Source organism: Bombus vancouverensis, chromosome 6 (genome assembly GCF_051014615.1).
Source record: "Bombus vancouverensis nearcticus chromosome 6, iyBomVanc1_principal, whole genome shotgun sequence".
Classification (NCBI taxonomy): domain Eukaryota; kingdom Metazoa; phylum Arthropoda; class Insecta; order Hymenoptera; family Apidae; genus Bombus; species Bombus vancouverensis.
Window position 1 is genome coordinate 7,951,096 of NC_134916.1, and position 20,045 is coordinate 7,971,140.

The window sequence follows — 20,045 nt, forward strand, 5'->3', positions numbered from 1 at the left end:
AGATGGCGCTAATACACCAAAACCACGACATTGTCAATGATCGGTGCCCATAATACGACATCTCGCGATTGCTCTAATGCAACACTGCTTGCACGAGTCGTGTTAGGATCGTGGGTGGATAATGTTCGGGTAGTGAGCATGTTATTTAATCCTATTCTAAAAGTGCTAAAAGTACGACGATGAGAGTGGTGTTCAGTGGCTTATTCGTCGAATATTCCTTACATAATCCATAAACATTGGTTTGTTAGCATAAACGTATTCTTATAATTTACGTTGTATAACAGATTTAGAATCGCTGAATTAATACTCGCAGCTATATTCAATTCCTACACACGATAAGCCCGCGTGGCACGAATTAACAGTGAAACCAAATGTTCCTTATCCATAATTTGTCTGTGTTTTATCTTCGTTTCTAAGCTCATAATCATAGTAATTGCACATAGGCGTCTATAATACATGTTAAGACTTTTTGAAGACTTGTATAAGCGAAGGAATCTGTTATTATTCCAAATTCATGTTTTAAAGGTAAGATACGATTCTTTACATGATTTAATTATTACTTTCTAATTGTTAATTACTTCCCATTCGCACGACACGTCATAAGAAACTTACAAAATATGGTAGCTGGTACAACGTAGGTAAACTTTATCTATGTAAATTGCTTAATTCGAATCAGTCATGCGTACATCGATTTAATTTCTAATTTTTTTTTCTTTCATATTTTGTAAGAACTAGTCAGAGCAGATGCAAGATTATGTAATAGTTACCAAGCACTTAACGTGAATATTTTAAACGAAAATAGAGGGTGGTATTACAAGATATAAATTTTAAAAGATGTTATCACTATCAACTCGTGCATTTATTTCCTAATCAAAGAAAAATGCAAAAAGTAATATTGTTTCAAGAATTTTAAGGATAATGTGGACACTGCATAATGCTGCAGCATGTTCTTGAAATAGGACACCAAATGATCGATTACTTTATACCAATAGACCTTTCCCTGCTCTAATTCGTGTTGGTTGTGTGCGATACGATGATACGAAACCACACGAATTTTAGTTACATGACAGAAAATATCAACAAATATAAAATTCTGCGAATGAATACACGATCGCTGAATGTCAAAATTTCACGTTCTTCGTATGTTGGTAATATTTATGTGAAGATATTGTGGAAAAATATTAACTCATTCAAAAATCATACATGTTTTATCTCCCTCTATAGTGATGTTAATCTTACAGGTATGTGATAAAAAATAAAAAGCGCATTTTGTAAAAAAGAGATAAGGCTGATATTGAGAAGATAAATACATTTAAATATGTGTGTCTAAAAAACTGTTGATAATGCAACGTTTATTTAACCACTAATGATGAAGGATACGTAGATAAGTATTTCGTGTTAAATATCAAGCCTTCATCATATAATTATTTATTACGCAAAAAATATTGTTTTTATTAAAAGACGACGTTTGCAAAAGAAGATATTGCAAAAAATTTCAATTAAAACCAAACGAACGTTAATTAAATAAGAAAATTTGAGATTGTAATTGTAATAACGGTATAACTCCTTTAACCCACTATAGAATAAACCTAATAACCTTTGTCTCTATTATAACGCGTCATTGAAGCTAGAGAAGATGTTTCCTTCACACGATTTCTTTTTTTTATTATTATTAAAATCTAGTCGAATTACTCTGTGAAAAGGAAGATAGAAACTGCCTTTCCTTCGGGGTGTAAAATTCCGTTCAAATTAGTCAGCATAATTTTTTTACTCAGATTCTTTATTAATTACTTTAACAATAGAACAATTTTCTTTTAATACAATTGATTTCGTAATGATACACAAGTGTAAAACGGTGTAAGATAAATGTAGACACATCCCGGTTAATTGATAATTTCATATCTTATTTCTTGTGTATATACATGTACAATACTTAATGTTTCATTTAATTGTATTTTTAATATTTATGCTACTTTTTCTACACTAGTGTAGATTCTTACCTATCTAATAATTTAAAATAATAACCATCTGAAAACTGACCAACATTTTTCATCTTAAATTGTACGCAGGTTTCAATTGTGGCTTTTATTATAGTTTTAGAAAAAAAAAGAATTATTGCAATAGCTTTAAAATTATAACTGTTCACTTTCTCAAACAATTCAAAACTCTATGAGTTGTACACTCATTTTGTACTAACGAAGAAAATTCATACCGAGCAAATATACTTGTGAACAAATCTGTTACGAACGGAAATAGTTCCATTAAAACGAATAATCCAACGCAATGAATCTTTGTATTATAAAGTCGATATTCTTCTAGTGACCAGTTTTCAGCATGATATAGTTGGTACATCTAGAACTTACAATAAAATTTTTCATACAAATAAAATATAAAATTTGTTGTATATCAAAATTAATCACGTAGTCACATTGAAAAAAGATATTAGAATAAGTTTTTTCTACGCAAGCTTGAAATACAATATTCAATTAAAACTTACAAAATGATGAACAAAGTTATAGCTGCATAAACATTGCTATTAGATTCCACTTTTAATAAATATTTGTACATCATCAACTGATTTTCTACAAATATTGCAGCTAGTGCATTATAAACTCCAATGAATTTCCGGCTTTTGAATGGAGATCTTAAAATGTTAATAAACCACGTTAGTGCTGGTATTATAGTCAAGTATGTATGATCCCGTTTGTTAAACGGGATAGATTCTCACATACTATACAGTTAAACGGTGCAATTTTGAAAACTGAAATACATATAATATTTATTGTTCATTGTGTATTATTAACTACAATACGTGAATACTACATTAGTAGTGATAGTACATTATATTTTATTTATTAACGATATTTTATAATTTTATAATAAATTTATAATTTCGTAAATATATATATATAATTTTACAACTTTCCACCTACTATAAAATCACTATAACCATCGGCTAGATTTTGTTCCTTTTTGACAAGTGACAAAGACAGAATAGGATAAACAATTAAAAATATATGTAATGTGAATATACTTTACTGCTGCTATCCATATATGTACATATTTTCTTATAAGTGAAATTCGACCAAGTTTGATTTTTTCGTACAGGAATTTTACGAAGACATGAGATAAGTTAAATCAACAGGATGGTTCGTCACGGCAGCGAAAGGTCTTTGCATTCCCCGCAATCGATGCATGCTGATTATTCAGCTCATGTAAACAACACCAATGAATCACCCTCGATGGATTTAGAATCGTTAGAATCAGCAACATGTACTGACAACAATAGCAGCACGCTCAAGGTCAATGCCGATAACAGCGTGGTTTACACGACAGGAAGTGCACCGAGTACCGTTCCGTCACCCTCAGTATCTTCGGTATCCTCTTCGTTGGATTCTCGGATTCCACGTCCCTCGCCGACAGGTCTACGTCGTTCGGTTAGCATGCGCATGCGCGGTGAGCGAGTTTCACCGAATCATCCACCACCACCACCCAGTACCGCGGTCACCGCGGGTCTGAGTAGGTCTTATCAACAGTGTCGTCGCTTTAACCTTCTGCACCACCAGCAACATCATCATCTGGACCATCGCACTTTTCCCGTCATCACGGAGAATGGAACCGAATCACCCCGACAACGATCTCTCGTAAGTATTTTAACCTTCCTTGTCAACCGATATTAGCCATCTTTCATGTATATTCTATATAAAAATTGCTCCAAGTGGTCATCTTACATCCTTCTGCAATATTACGCCGTATCCTTCGTTCGATGCAGATCGCAGATGCGTGCTGACAATTGCGTCTTATTGACTATGTCCAGACTGCATTCTGTTTTCGTGTGATTTATATATAATGCGATGATTAAAACACAAAAGGTATTGAAAGGTATAGATTGGTAGTGAAAGAAGGATATATGGATGATACGTGCCTTATCAGTGTATATTAAACGCGGTATAAACGAAACTGTTTTTTGCAAGTGCTAAAGAACTTATTGTCAACCATCGATATAATTTTGTAGGCAATAATGATGGTAAACTATCGTTTTATTGTTAACAAAATGGTTGACGTGTGAAACAAGTACGTGTACATAAATCTTTTTTCTTTGTTTTTTGTTCAAATTTTAGTAAGCGTGTAACTGTTTATGATTGTAATAATATTTTATGCGTTACACGCAACTGTGACAGATATGGGAGAGAAAAAAATATATAAATTACAGTAGTAATATTATTTACAGAAAATATTTATTCCAGTTATGATTTTAGTTAATAGTTTCAGTAATTTATGCACTTCATAAAAATATAACTACAGCACATATGCTATATCGAAGCTTTGCTTTATTTTTAAGTTTAATACAGTATAATAAAACTTCCATTGCGCAACTAATGCGTTATCTTTTAGTTGAGTCATTAAATAACATAGAATAACGAATAAATTCGAATCGCTCAAACGATGGAGTAAATATAGGCAACTTGCCAAATTCGATCCCCTTTGATATCTTTGATATCATATTTAATAAAGTCCTTTCGATTCATTCGCTGTAATTGAAAAGTTCATTTATTATTGAATAAACAACTTTCCACTTTCTCTGACCTGAATAAATAAGAAATATTTGCGAAGTATCGTATAAACGTATAACGACCTCCATTATAAGCCGCTTTCCTTCATAGAGACAGACACAAAAGCAAGAGGGACGGCGTGTATGCATGAAAAGATGCCTGGCGCTTACCTAGACAAAATTTGAAATATCAATTGTATCTAAATTCAAGTAGATTCGAGATAGCCAACAAAATATGGAGATAGTCTGACCTTTCCGTAAGCAATGCGCCGGCGCACATGAAACCTCTCCATTGCTCCTAGATCGTAGTGCTTCGAGATCGTGCTCGGTATTTATCAACGCTTTAATCCCAATAGGCGTTACGTTGGTTTAACTCTCTCATTCTTAACAATAGCTTCAAACCTCATTCACGGCACGGTCTGTGAATACCATGTACATAATATCAACTTGAATGGAAAACTATCTATAGATTCTGGTGTTGACTGTAATCATAGTCTAGAGTCTAAATTAAGTTGTTAAACATTCAGTAAAGATATATCTATCTGTTATTGTATTGATAAACCTTAGATTTGCTTCGTTTTCTTATATATATGTATGTATAATATACAGAGTGGTTGGTAACTGGTGGTACAAGCGGAAAGGGGGTGATTCTACGCGAAAAAAGAAGTCGAAAATATAGAATAAAAATTTCTCGTTCGAGGCTTTGTTTTCGAGAAAATCGACTTTGAATTTTCGCTCGGTACGCGTGCACTTTATCGCGTCTCGTTATAACGGATCTCACTGTAGATCGTTGTCTCGATGGAAAAATTAAAAAAAAATTTTTATTCTATATTTTCGACTTCATTTTTCGCGTGGAACCACCCCCTTTCCGCTTGTACCACCGGTTACCAGCCACCCTGTATATAATAAGAATATAATATAATATAATATAAATGCATTATATATATATTTATATATCAGTTATCTTATCGTTTGCATAATGTGCATAATACTATTTAGTAATCTGCATAACATTACTCTAATATTAACTGCTCAGTCGAGCGAAAGGGTACAACACTTCTTCCTTCGGACATCGAAGTAGTGAGAAAAATAAAGAACCAAGAAATATTGCGATTATCGACATCTGCGGTATAACAGAAATTGGCGCAATTCTCCGCCAGTGAATGTTGATCTTAGCAGCTAATTCAATTTTTGATATTAATAATATACAGTTGTTTACTTGAATTGATATTTAATAAACAATAAAAGACCAGCGTTAATATACATTATAGGGAAAATTTCATTTGCCATTAAATTTTTTATTATTTCTTATGTGTTTTATGAAGGCTATTTTCCAATTGATAAAAAAATTTGAGTTAAATAATACCTATGTATATATCGTGCTGATGCAAAGATGCATTTTTTTTTGTTCTAAAAGTTTAGATCCTCCTTGTTACAAAAAATATGCCGTGTTTTTCCTAGGCTACTAAAAATTAATTAATAATTACAGTTTATCTTAAGAAACCGTAGTTGCAATATATAATTAAATTTCCATAACTATTTCTAAAATGTACAATAATTTCAACAGACTTTATACTATCAAGACTAATAAAGACGAAATATATTTTTTTACGCTCTGACTTACGAGTTTACTTTAGTCCACTTGTCACGAAAAGATAAAATGATTTTGTAACAACGGAAACTAAATTTGCGTGATACATTATTCATTACAAAGTAAGAGCGCGTTTAAGTTTATTTATAATTGACACATTTGTCAAGCGTAATCTATTATTGAAAAGTATGTAATTTATCAAATATTTTAGCCACTTTTATTTGAAGACTGTTCTCGTGCAGATTCGACAAGCTTCTCGCCTTTAAGGAAGACTTTCATATCTTTCTGCTCAATGGGGTGTTTGATTTTGCCTCACTTTCAAACCAGACTTCCTAAGTTCCTAGTCAGAGAGCAAGAAAGCTTCTCCTTAAGTCTAAGGTAAATTACCCTTAGGTCAACCAGATATAAAAGCGATGAACTCTTCTTTACGTTTAATCTTTCGAATGCAACCTTAATGTAAACGTGGAATTATTTACTGATTCTGAGTGACTGATGTTACGAGATGAATTTTCTTCCTTTATATTTAACAGTAATGCGATTGTGATAAATAAATGGGGAGATTTGACAATCTTATTTAAAAACCTTGTAAATTAGAAATTACTTAGAATGGAAATCAAACGTGGTAAAAATGACTTGTTTTAACCATTCACAACACTAATTTGCTTGTTAACGTTATTTACTAACTTTTCCAAAACTAATTATAGTTTTCTATGTATGAGTAACCCTTTTTTATAATGTATTAGTCGAACTATGTGTTCAGCCTTCTTCAGATTCGTATTTCAACTTTATGAACAATATATATCGTATATAATGTACTCAACATTTATCTTTATCTTCCTTTTTATTTCTGTGAGAAATTTATAAAATCTCAAGATGATCTTCCAAACTTGTTACGTAAAAAACATAGAAAAGGAATTATGGTAATTTGTAACTCTCGACATCATATAAACATCATTTCACATATTTTGAAATACTCTGTGTACTATAACGAAATATATCTATGATCTTTATTACACTGATAAAGGATATTTAACTGTTTACCATAATAATAATTCCTTTCTAGTGTTCCTTTTCTTATTTAATACAGCGTAATATGAAGAAAAAATAGAATTTTAGCTACGAAGAAATGCTATATTGAAGAAACACTAGTCAAGATGGATATAATCTTGTAAATCATAAATATAAAAAGAAAACAATAATCCTAAGGGATTTGTAACTTATCGTTCGTAAGAAAATACATTTTGTGTAGTTGACTTAACCTGGTTCGCATGATTTAAGTTCCGATAAGGTAACGTTCTTTGATATAATGCTTATGCTTTCAATTAATCCAACAGATAGTAACGAAATTATTTATAAAATGACCAGAGTAATATGAGATAATAATTCTGACGAAAAAGTTAACCCTTTAAGGACGAACTTTATTACATAAATAAAATTTGTAAAATTATACCAAGATCTATTTTTCGGGAGAGACTTTCACTTTTTTCTAGTAGATTGAATGTATAGAATACAACAACTATGTGATATTACGGAGGTTCGGTTTTAATAAAAGTGGGCCTTAAGGGGTTAAATTAGTCGAAATTAATGAAACTATCGTCTCGTTTCTTTTTACTCTGCAGAGCCTTTCATTGACCCCGGCGAGGCCGCGACCTGGACACGCGGCCTCCGGAGGATCAAGCACTGGAATTGCCGATGACAGCGATGCAGAAAGCGTAAAAAGTTACGGAAGTGCCTGCAGTACCGCAAGCGCCTGTGACCATGCTACGTTTGCTCTCAACGGTACCACGTGGTCAGGTAGATCACGAAAATACGTTGTTCATTGTTCAAACCATACCGGGGACAATGAACAATACCTTACGCCTACTCAAAGAGCAGCTAGACAAGTTAGAAAATTTCAGGTAAAAACCAACATTGTTTCTCTTTTTTTGCAATGTTCTTCGTTGGAATTTTTACTTAACACTTTATTACGATAATTAAACCATTCGTAATGATATCAGTCTCAAACCGCAGACGGTAAGAGAATGTAACGCGTCTAGAGCCTCTAGTTAAGACATGAACTCGCTTCATATTTCTTGTAAATTTCTCTTAAGCTTCTATCAAATATATTTGATGAGTTTGACTATAAAATATAACAAAATATTACGAGAAATTTTCTATGCAAAAAATATAATGCTTTTATGAAATTAGATACGTTCTGCATATTATTTGTAATTTTTTTCATTTTAACAGTTTAATTAACATTTTAAGTACTTCGTGGAGACGGTCAATATGTTCTTAATACATATATCAATATGTACCGATATGTAATTCGATATGTAAGTTGCTAAGCTAAAAAAAGGTGTCTTTTTATACTTTATCATGGTATTCGAGTATTTTTACCCTTTGGTTAAATAAATAAAATAAATGTCACCTCGTAATATTAATAATATGGTGCGTATAGCACCTTCGCCGTATCATTTATCATCGTAATAAGAACAAGAACGTCTATTTTGAATAATGTATGTCATTATAAAAATCATATTATTCAGGCTTTGTTAAAAGAAGCGCGGAAGGAGATTGAAGAGAAAGACCAGGAGATATTTCGACTAACGAAGGAAGTAGTGGAATTAAGATTATACAAAGCTTCTCTGAATAGCCCCGATGAAAGAACGGATAGTAGCGATGCTCTCACTGTACGAGAGAACAATCCTTTTTCACCTGAATCGCCAAGCAAGGATTTACCGGACGAAGGTACACTACAAAAGGTCGCAAGTCCAGAAACTCCAGAAAAATGTGCCCCCTCTGATCTACCTTCCTCTCTTGCGGACTCGGGTCACTTTGAAGACGGATCCGTCCATTCGAAAGATTCTGTATATATACCAGAGGTGCAACCAGAAAGTACACATGTTACTGCAACGCCTAATACAATTCCCGAAAATAGTACTTCCGATACGTTTGTAAGATCCGCTGCAGAAATACCAGAAAGAGATGAAGTGAGACGCAAGTTGGTGAATCTTTATGAAAGTAGAATTGAAGAAATGCATCGTAGACATGTTGATGAACTTCAAGAACTCAAGCAAAAACACAACGACAAGGTATATATCTCAAATAAAATAGTCGTTGAATATTTATAATTGAATAAAAAATAAACAAAATGAAAGATTCGTATTTGGTCTAGTTTAGTCAAAGAAGACTAGTTTATAAGAACATAGAACGGTTAATAAAATGTAGAACAGTAACGATAATGGTTTTATACCTTTATGTATAGTAAAGATCATAACTAAATCAATAATCGCAAATTTTTTAATATATAACATATCTTTAACGTCGTATAAAAGACGTTGCAAAACATCTTTGTATACGTATTGATTCACAATACCATTAATTTGGTGCAATGAGGTAACACCTTCGTGTTTTATTGCCCGCTTTACATGAACACAGCACTGAGAAATTCGGTCGGTGCAGATCCTATAGTATCGCTAAATATTTGGAAAATCATTGATTATTTAAATACACAAATATTAATTTAATTTAATTTCTTTTTACTTAAGCACCACCGATATCTTAATATGAAACTTTTTATTTTATGATATAAAATAATAAATGTTTTCTAAAAGCAAAAATTCTAGGTAGACTTCTAAATTAGAAATTTATTAGTCTTAATGTTACATGATAAGTAAAATGCCAGAATTACAGTAAAAATAGAAATAAATTGTTTACGTAAGAATGCATTAACAAACAACATACATTAATACAATATGTATTTTAAAAATTGGCATAATGAATTGCTTTATATTACAGGTGGAAAGTTTATTGAATCAATTGGCTGAAGTTAATACACGTTACTGCGAAGTGAGGCCTTCTGTTGATGCTGCAGAAGCTCGTGCTCGTGAATTAGAAGCAGAATTAGAAACCGTGAAAACGGAACTTTCTGAACAAAAGGCTTTGTTAAACGAGCAAGAAGAAAGAAATAAACAAATGTACCTGAGAATGTATGCCAAAGGACAGGAAGCTGCACGCCTAGAACAAGCTGATCAGGTGCGTTGCACGTTGATCATTACATTGAATCTATAAACATGAAACAAAATTTCATAATATATTAACTGCATTATTTTTTTAAAAGATAACAAAACAATGTCTGTAATATTCAATATCTCGATACAAAGTTTTAATGCTTTTAACTTTTTTAGTATTTCTTAGTATTTTATGTTTACTATTTTTAGTATTTTTTAAACGCATAAGTAAAAACTAAAAGTTGATATTTATTACAGATATATGAACATGCGCATCAAACACCACCAAAGGTTACTGTTGCAGAGCTACTTCAACAATTAACAATTACACAAGCAGAATTAGAAAATATCAAGGTAAATGTTTTTGCTTTAGTTACGATGTTTACTTTCATGCAGGGAGTTCCTCTCACTAGTTAACTCAAAAGCACCGCCGATCACATCGCACATCATACATTCCTGTTTTCACTTTACAATTACATGTATACACAGCTATACAGCCATGTCTACTTTGACACAGAGACGATATTGGCTTCTAATATATGTATGTACATTTGTACATTATATATATACGTATACTGACACGATGTTACCGCCGTGATGTGATTGTTGGTGCCGTCTTTGAGTTAACTAGTAAAAGGATCGCCTTATATATAGTTAATACTTATGATAGTAATATACACAGTGCACATTAAAAGTGAAAGAATAAAATTCTTTATGCCTGACGTCATTTATAATTAAAGCTTTATCTTTATTGCTATATAAAATATGTAGCATGAACTTCATTTTAACACATATTAAAATTTGTTATAACTTGTATAATAACACTAAATTATACTATTAATATGGTAACAATGTATTTATAATAACAAGCAATATTTAACATAATTATTATTTATAATATAAAAGATAATTTTGAATTTTGAATTTAAAACATCTGTATTATCGGATTTAAAATATTTTGAACATATATTGTTTACCGATATCATTTATTTGTTGATTCTATCAATTTCTTTTTCTTGTTGCACTCACAATCAGCATTATTTAATTATTTTAACTATCTTTTTCACATATAAACTCTAAAAACATTTCAATAGAATATTTTATACTTCTTTGTAGTACAACAACAATTTAAAATTGTATACAGTACCATTTATTATTTTACATTTTTCACACTGTCTACATAAGTTTGAAATCCGTTCATAGAGAGTTTTAAAAAATTACAACTTTTTAATACTTTTAAATAATGCATAATAATTCAATATAAATAAAAAAGATACAATTTAGGAATCAGTGTTGTTTGCGCATCACTTTCTGTGCATCTCTGTCATTCACAATTCTCTTGTACTAATGATGTGCCACTTTTTTTGGTCGCCGCTCACACTCCAGGACACAAGCTACTCGCCTGAACCTCACATTTCAGCCGATCGTAGCCAAAGTTTATTAAGTGCTCAGGAGGCTGTTTCTCTCTGGGTCCTTGGCACACGTAAGGTCTGTATTTTTGCTGAATCGCCACGTGATGCAATTCTCATCCACTGTTTTTTAAGCATTTATGTTGTATTTGTTCACGTACAAATGCACAAACAAACGAATATTTCTTTCTTTTTTATTTTTGCCCTTTTGAGATTTTTTTGCAAAATGATGGATTCTTATAATATCAAATGTTTATTAGTAGAATATCTGCATTTCTCTCCTTAGCAAGGAACAAAATAAAATTGCTAATTTTGCAAATTTTACTACTTGAATAAACTTAGTCATTTCCACTTTATATTTTGTTCTAATATTATTGTTAATGTCATCCTGATTATTATCATTAATTTTGTAGTAAAACCACATAATTATTGTTCAGAACATGTATACCCAAAAAGATTTTTTTATATATTTGTATATATCGTGTTTCAATCTATTTTTATACATAATTTATTTTATTACATCTTGAACAATTTTTTTATCAACCTGTATATATATCCTAAATTCCACAAGCATGAAATTAAATATAAAATAAATGTGTAAGCATAATGTTAAATAGTTTATATGAATGCATATATTTTTATTTTTCTAAAAAAGTAGCATATAATTCATAGTTATATTAAATGCAATTAGTATGTCAGTTACATATAACAGAAACTTATATAATACTAATATCAATTTTAATCAATATATTAAGTATTTTTTTTCATAATAACTTTTATATATAATCAACAATCATATTGTTTATTAAAAATAGCTTAGCCGTATAATAACCAACATTTATAGGTACCTGCTTTTTGCTTACAGAAAAAAACTTATAAAAAATATAAATAAAAAGTAGAAATTATTCTGAATTTGTAAAGAGATTTTATCATTTTGATAATTATTAAAAACAAAAGCTTATTAGCTTTTAAACTATAATAGTGGCAAGAATTGGTTTCACGTGCTTTCATTTGTAAGTTATACATATTAGGAACTTATATTTATGAGAGAATGTATTTACAATTGAAATGCTTCGCCACAGCGATTGCATGCGAATTGTTATTGTTAAGCACAAATGTAGGTGGTTCCTGTTATTATGCAGTATTATTAGGTCAATACAGATTATTTTGTGCACTTGAAAGAAACAGCCTCTTATTATCCTTCAGTTAATGTAAGTTTGCACGTGCTTAAGCATCACATGCTTGTACCATTTCATACAAATCACATCACTATAATCATGTCAGATCCTGAAAAAAAGACAACTTTACATAATATACATGTATATACATGTCTACATACATATATATATTTTAATATAGTTTTTCATTCAATGTGTATTTATAGCTTTCAATAACTTACATTTCTGTTATATATATATATATTTAATCGCTCATTTTTCATTCATTTGACACCATATCTGAATCTAATATTTACAGTACACAACCAAGGAATGTATCAAATTTCAAACAGCACATAAGTTAATCTGTAAAGAAAAAATTATTAAAAATATTATTAGCAAATATAATTTTTTCAACAGGCAATGTATCGACGTATCATAGAAGCGCGAAATAATCAAGGTGCCCTTGATCCAGAGATCACATTGCAGTTCCTAAAATCGGCGATTTACTATTTCTTAACGGATAAAGAAAATCATCATGGGCATCTGAACGCAATTGAAAGCATTCTAGGATTCACAGAAGTTGAAAAGCACAATATTGATAAAATATATCGATCAATAAGAAAGTAATATTTACAACATTTTAATTATTAAATTTTAATGCATACAGATCTAGGATTTCCGGACAATTCGTTTATTCTTAGAAAATGCCAACTGAAAAATATGTAAACAGGTATGAATTATCTTTGACTTACATTTTGTTTGAAATCAGTCTACATAAACTATGAGTTACATACTTGCATTAGTAAAATAGTATATAATATCGTTATACAGTCACGAACAAAAATATTGGCATACTGTTTAAAACAGTATACATTTTTTTAAATTGGATCAAATGATTTGATTTTTCATTTTTTACGAGGTCATTTTTTACGACTTCTTTATCTGGGCCTGTAATAAAAATTTTAACAGCACATTTTAAAGAGTTATGTCAGCTGTATACTAAGTTAAGTCGATTGGTTCAATTTTAAAAAAGTTATTTTGCTTTAAAGGCTGTGCCAATACTTTTGTTCGTAACCTTATATATTTTTATAACTGATGACGTGAAATTTTATTTTACCTAAAATCCGGTATAAAACATTCATATCATGTATTTTACTCATTTTTTCTTTTCTTTCTTTTCAAATTAATTCGTGTAACCAATAAGAAAGTCATTATTCAGTTACCTTCACCGATTTTATTTATTTCACATAAATCATTTTACAGTTAACTGTATTATAAATTTCTTAGATTGATAATATGGAGAATTATTACTTGCTATATCCAGGAAATGATAACTTACAATGATAAGATTATTTTTTTACATCATGTTCTGTGACTTTCTAATTTTATGTAATATGAAGGTTCAATGGAATACAATTTCATGAACATATAGTGAGTATCACTTAACACTAAACAATTTGATATTTATTATATTTTTGCATATAAATTTGTTTTTATTATATTATGACTAAAATAATTTACACATAAATACTTTAACATATTTTTATTCAATATATAGCAATTGCAAAAATTCTCTCTCTCTTCCTTTCTCTAATTACGTTTTAAATAACAAAACTTTACATTTTATATAGATGTAACTTACTAAGTTATTTTCTACAACAAAGAGGAGATAGATTTTGAATTATGTTCTTCTAAATTTAGAATTAACTTATTGTATGTAGATCTTCAATTTGATTAATTCAGTCATTAAAATTGCTACACTGACATAAACATATGTTTACAAATTTTCTGAATATTGAAAATGAATAATAAATGATAAATATTTATTTTAAATGTATAAATTATTATGAAAATATTTGTTTGGTATGTTTTAAAAATAAAACATGTCAAAAAAATATAGTAACATTGTGTAAAGTGCTTAACATATGTTATAATGCTTATAACATAAGTTATCAAGAGTAATTCTTCTATTTAGTGTTATTAGTTTGATATTTAATTGACTCAGATAAACATGTATTAAAAATGAAAAGTGATATAAAATGTATATACATATATGTATAAATGTATGAAGTATAGAGTACAGTAAATGATTTAATCCTTTGCATTGCACTTGAAATTATTGGTTGACAATACATTAGCTAATATATTACATAATAATAACTGATAATCACAATTCTTACCATAAAAAATATTAGAAAGTTTTTATAAACATATAACATGCATTACATTATGTAACATATTGTACAAATTATACTATCACATTCAGTATTATTACATGTTTGATATATTAAATGTATGTTTTATAAAATACACTTAATGTAATATACATATATGTTTGATGTGTTAACTTTATTTATCAATAATACAACCAATGCAAAAGATTAAATATATTTACGTATCTATGGTAAAGGGAAAGAATTTATCAATTCTACTGTGGAAAGTAGAAAGCATTATGTATTTGTATAATTTACCATGGCATAAATATTATATTGAATTAATTGTACAGAATGTGAATTAATGTTGCAAGATTATTTAAACTCTTCAACATATATCTAATTGTTATTAAGAAGAATATAGTATATATAAATATTTAATTATATCATTAAGAATATGGCGTCCAGATAAAGAAACAATTTGGAGACTGAGGGATATATCTTGCCTTTTTATCTGTCTGATTACGTCGAGTTAGGTAAATAAGAGAGAGTATTATAGTGCAATGGTGTAACTATTTATGGATGTCACATGTGAATATTAAAAGAAGCACATTTCTTATATATCTGTTATAATTCTATTTCACATGTTTTGAAATGATTGACTATATATACCATTAGATTAAAACCAAAGATAAATTTAAATAGTAAAAAATTATTAAACATAAATTGCAGATTACAGAAAAAAAATCATATATGCTTTGCTATATTGCTGTCAAGTATCCTAATATTAATTAGGTAATAGAGTTCCAAAAAATTAACCTTATGCATCAAGTTTTATTACTATTTCATAATAGCATTACAGTATAAGGGTACTGGAAAATAAGCTTATTCTCATATAATAAGCTAATGTGTTTATAATAATGTCAGTCATTCAATAATACAAGTTTTAGTATAATATATTCCAGAAAGTAAAAGTTATATAAGTGTTTCATACGGAAATGTTTGCACTTTTGTATCATTTGAGTTAGAACTATTACAAATAAATTATTTATTATCATAATTAAGTTTAGTAGGTACTTGCAATAAAAATTTATATTACCAATTTTTTTATTTAAATTACACAAATTTAAAAAATTAAATTAATGTATTAATATAGTTTTCCAATACCCTGAGCATTTTAATTTTATAGATATATGTTAAAGGTAAATGATAAAAAAATAAAATATAACGATTAGGTAAATATTAGATTTTGATTTCCATTTCAGAAAATATATTTAGAATATGTTTGTAATAAAAGTGTGAACGCTTTGCTTTAGTTATCCTTATTATTCGAAATTGAAGAGTCTAATATGTTTCATGTGTATCATAAAAAAAAATAAAATTTGAAATCGAAAGGGAAATGCGTGACAAAATTAATTTTAAATAATGTGTTCACATCTCTAAGTAGTATCTTTGCTCTAAAAGATATGCAGAACTACAACTATGAAGTTCCTTTCTCATAATTTAAAATTAATCATGTGCTCACTTAAAAGTCAAAATATTCAATGAGGTTCCAGTTTCCATATTAATTTATTTACTCATAATTTCTGTAAAAAAATAGCATAAATAAATAAGACATATATAAAAAATAAAACATAGGATCATGTACTGATACAACAAGGCCTTTTGTATTTTCACATTCTATACTATCACTACTACAGTTTTCACAAATTTGATCTGGTAATTATTTGAAGAACTAAATGTTAAGCTAAAACCAATGCCTTTGTTATCCATGGCGTAGATTGTATGTGGAATATTCTTATGTTATCTTCTTTATGGAAACATGAATGTGTAACAAAATATTCTACTCATGTATTAACGCACTGGTGACGATATAGTAGTCATTAATAAAGTCTATAAAATTCTAATTTATTAGTGTGTATTTACTTGTTATAACCTTTCCTTATTATAATACGAAGTATTACATCACCAATTCTTAATTTGAAGCAAGTTTTGTAATAAAATTAATAATTGAATAACTTTATACAATTTATAAAATTCTGTTTCTAATATTTTTATAAAACATTAATATTATAAAATTGGCATTCAAATTATGCTTCTTAGACAAATAATGTACTTATAAGCATGATAGTAAAATATGTAATGAAGGTATTAATAAAATTTGATTAAACAAATAGTTTATTTTTAAAATTTTTATGAAAGAACTGTAAAATACAAATATGTATATTACTTCTTCCCAGCTATAATAATACCGTCATACTTCTGTTGAAACCATTTCATTGCATCTTCTTTGGTAAGTCTATGTTGGAAACCGACTTTCCCAGTTTTCCTCCTCCTGTGAGCTACATTGAAACCTTAACAGAAGAAAATATTGCAAACTGTATATAAAAAAACATTTATTTGATTATACTGTAATATAGCTTGATTTAATTTTTACAGTTACAATATACACAAGCTAATGTATCATTTATATTAATTAAAATAAATCTATGCATATAGATTGTAAATAAAGGTAATGGTATGAAAAAATCTACTGACTTATTCAAAACTAATCATTCAGACATTAAGGCATTCAATTATATCTCTCAAGATCTGAAGGTCAAGGGCTGAATGTCTAAGTCATCTACAGAGATTTATATCTTCTATTAAATTTTTGATTAGAACAAAAAAAAAGGTCATTTTGTTAGAGAGATGAATTATAAAATAAAGTGTTCTACAGCATCAAACAGCTTTTAGTTCTAAAATTAAGTAAAAGGTTAAATATTCTGCAATTTACTTTTAATTTATCAAAATAGAATTATAATAACAATGTTAATATTCAAAGAAATATGAATCTAAACTGTAGCTTCATTTAAGTAACACACCCAGTATTATAAGTGGGCATGAGTTGCAAATACGAAGCCTATATTCTAGCACATATTGTATAAATATAGATACAACTTGAATATAGTAGTAACTATTATGCCAGATGTGCATATAATTAATATATTGATTTATCATAGAATATCAAATGGTAATAAACTAACCTGGTCGTCCAAGTACAACATAGAAATCCAAGCCATAAATACCAATGCTGGGATCATATTTAATTCCTAAGTCAATGTGTTCTTGAATACCAAAACCGAAGTTTCCAGTGCCAGAGAAATTTTCTTTTCTCAATTCATATTCCCGTACCTTTAAAAGGAAAAGCAAAATTGAACACTTAAAAAGAAATTAAATGTAAAACATTCTTATCAGTGATAGAATTACCTTCAATCCACGTTCAAGAATTTCCTCTGCTTTAGCACCTCGTACTGTACAATGTACTGCAATTTTTTCATTACGGCGAATGCCAAATGAACGCACAGTGTATCTTGCTTTAGAAAAAACTGGTTGCTGTCCAGTTAATTGTTCTAACACCTACAAAAATTTGAAAAATCTTAATAGAAATGAAAAGTGTTCCTTAATTTGAAAATCGTTATTTATATATATATATATATATATATATATATATATATATATATATATATATATAGTACATATATATTTATATGTCAATAATTATGATGTAATAAAAGAACACGAAGAAGTTAAAACAATTTGAAATGAACAAAATACAAATAACATCTATAATTGTTACCTTTGCAGCACGAGTGAGTCTATCACCAGATTCACCGACACAGATGTTTAAACAAAGTTTACGAATGCGTACTTCACGCATAACATTCTTGGATGAATCCTTTGGCTCTTTCCGCACTTTTTTTGCTACCACTTTCTTTACATCCTGTAAAAAAACGCTTCATTTAATGAAAACTGCTCACTTTAAATACTGTATACAAACGTAAAAAATATTCGAAATATTGATTTGTTTTATAACAATAAATTATGATATCAAGATGTTCAATCTATTCATACTAATTTCTTGAACTAGTATTATAAGCGACTATTCTATAAATCTTATAAACATCATAAAACAAATTTAGGTTATACTCGCAAACATGCTGAGAAACCTCGCCTAACTGTCATACATTAAAATTTTAAAGATTAAGGTATTAATGAAAAAGAAATTGATCAATGTTAAATTAGTAAAGATGATTTCTTTGTAATATATAAACAATCTTCCTTTTAAGTATGATGTCTTTGATATTTAAAGATTATAAAATTTGTTTTCAAAACGACGACTCCACACTCACCGCCATGATGAAGAGAAAAGAACGGAACTACGCACGCGCACAAATCACGATGCATTCTGGTGAGTACTAGAAGAATGTGATTCTAAAGTAAAAAGTTGCCAAATTAATAAAAGTAAATTTAAAATAAAATTAAAACATGTTGTTTATCCACATACAATCCGATAATATAAAAACAGGATTATTTAGAACATTTGTAATTAAAAGATATTTAAACACTGTTATATCTTCTATGTATAAATTATAATTGTGCGCATGTGCCATGTGATTATTATTTTTTATATAGTTGCAAATAATAGTAAATTTGAATAATTTAATGTTTTATAATTCCACGTTATATGCTAAAGTATTTAATAATATAAAAGAAATAAAAAATAAAAATTACTAGAAAAAGAAAATTAGTTCCTAGGATTAATAATATTAATAATATTGCGTTAAAAATAATACATATTTCTCAATTAATGTTTGATTAAATAATATCGAGAAAAAACAGCATATGTGTATATTTTACTTTATAATATATTTTTTTAATGGTAATACAATTTTACCGCTCCAGCCAATCAGGAGTCAGCTAGGTGGGAATTTGGCAAGATAAAGTATTACTTTAGTGTTGGTAATCATGCTTGCTTTTATATCGATAGTATTTTCATAAATAGATCTTTAAATTTTTGTAGATATATACAGAAATTATAAAAAAAATCTTTTAGATTTCTGATAGGTAAGATTTATGAAGAAATCTTTAGATTTTTGATAAAATTAGGGTCCTGATAGATAGGGTCTATATAAGAGCTTTCAATTTCGTTTAAATTAATCTAGTTTTAAGTTAATTTCAGGCATTTTTTCAAAACCAGTGGAAAGAGATACACAAGATATATTTATGTACAAATATAGATACAAGATATTTAAGTGTGTTATATATGTATGTATATACAATATACATGCATGGAAAGTATTCAAGACTCTGGAGGTATAATGTCGTACAAACAAGTCTGGACACTCCTATACTGAAAATACTGACG

The 20,045-nt window shown here is 28.8% G+C and overlaps 2 protein-coding genes across 6 annotated transcripts; one reads left to right on the forward strand and one right to left on the reverse strand.

Annotated features, from left to right (window-relative positions):
• Window positions 1-80: 80 nt before the first annotated feature.
• qtc (GRIP domain-containing protein quick-to-court) lies at window positions 81-16,768 on the forward strand. 4 transcript variants are annotated; one of them, XR_013058741.1, is made up of 9 exons: window positions 81-525; window positions 3,109-3,644; window positions 7,763-8,041; window positions 8,672-9,217; window positions 9,924-10,160; window positions 10,394-10,489; window positions 11,522-11,623; window positions 13,122-13,434; window positions 13,992-16,768. XR_013058741.1 is itself a non-coding variant. In XM_033336335.2 (8 exons), exons 2-8 carry the CDS (start codon window positions 3,147-3,149, stop codon window positions 13,329-13,331), a joined length of 1,968 nt encoding a protein of 655 aa, XP_033192226.2. In that variant the 5' UTR covers window positions 81-525; window positions 3,109-3,146; the 3' UTR covers window positions 13,332-16,768. The 4 variants fall into 4 exon arrangements, 3 of the variants coding, with proteins under 3 accessions (XP_033192226.2, XP_033192227.2, XP_076475793.1); XM_033336335.2 differs by having other exon boundaries at window positions 13,122-16,768; XM_076619678.1 differs by lacking the exon at window positions 81-525 and adding an exon at window positions 537-1,148 and having other exon boundaries at window positions 1,242-3,644; window positions 13,122-16,768.
• A 249-nt stretch (window positions 16,769-17,017) lies between these two features.
• RpL11 (ribosomal protein L11) lies at window positions 17,018-19,091 on the reverse strand. 2 transcript variants are annotated; one of them, XM_033336338.2, is made up of 5 exons: window positions 19,030-19,091; window positions 18,477-18,620; window positions 18,107-18,256; window positions 17,884-18,031; window positions 17,018-17,211 (listed from the first exon to the last, which is right to left on the reverse strand). In XM_033336338.2, the coding sequence occupies exons 1-5, from the start codon at window positions 19,033-19,035 to the stop codon at window positions 17,084-17,086; spliced, it is 576 nt and encodes a 191-aa protein (XP_033192229.1). In that variant the 5' UTR covers window positions 19,036-19,091; the 3' UTR covers window positions 17,018-17,083. The 2 variants fall into 2 exon arrangements, with proteins under 2 accessions (XP_033192229.1, XP_076475795.1); XM_076619680.1 differs by lacking the exon at window positions 19,030-19,091 and adding an exon at window positions 18,831-18,851.
• Between the last annotated feature and the right edge of the window lie 954 nt (window positions 19,092-20,045).

Excerpts from the sequence above, each read along its gene's own strand:
- qtc (XM_033336335.2), top strand. The coding sequence starts at position 3,147 with ATGGTTCGTCACGGCAGCGAAAGGTCTTTGCATTCCCCGCAATCGATG. Across the intron at positions 3,645-7,762 it reads CACCCCGACAACGATCTCTC|AGCCTTTCATTGACCCCGGC; the intron begins GTAAGTATTTTA and ends TTTACTCTGCAG. Across the intron at positions 10,161-10,393 it reads GCCTAGAACAAGCTGATCAG|ATATATGAACATGCGCATCA; the intron begins GTGCGTTGCACG and ends TATTTATTACAG.
- RpL11 (XM_033336338.2), bottom strand. Across the intron at positions 18,257-18,476 it reads GACTCACTCGTGCTGCAAAG|GTGTTAGAACAATTAACTGG; the intron begins GTAACAATTATA and ends AAATTTTTGTAG. Across the intron at positions 17,212-17,883 it reads TGTTGTACTTGGACGACCAG|GTTTCAATGTAGCTCACAGG; the intron begins GTTAGTTTATTA and ends TCTTCTGTTAAG.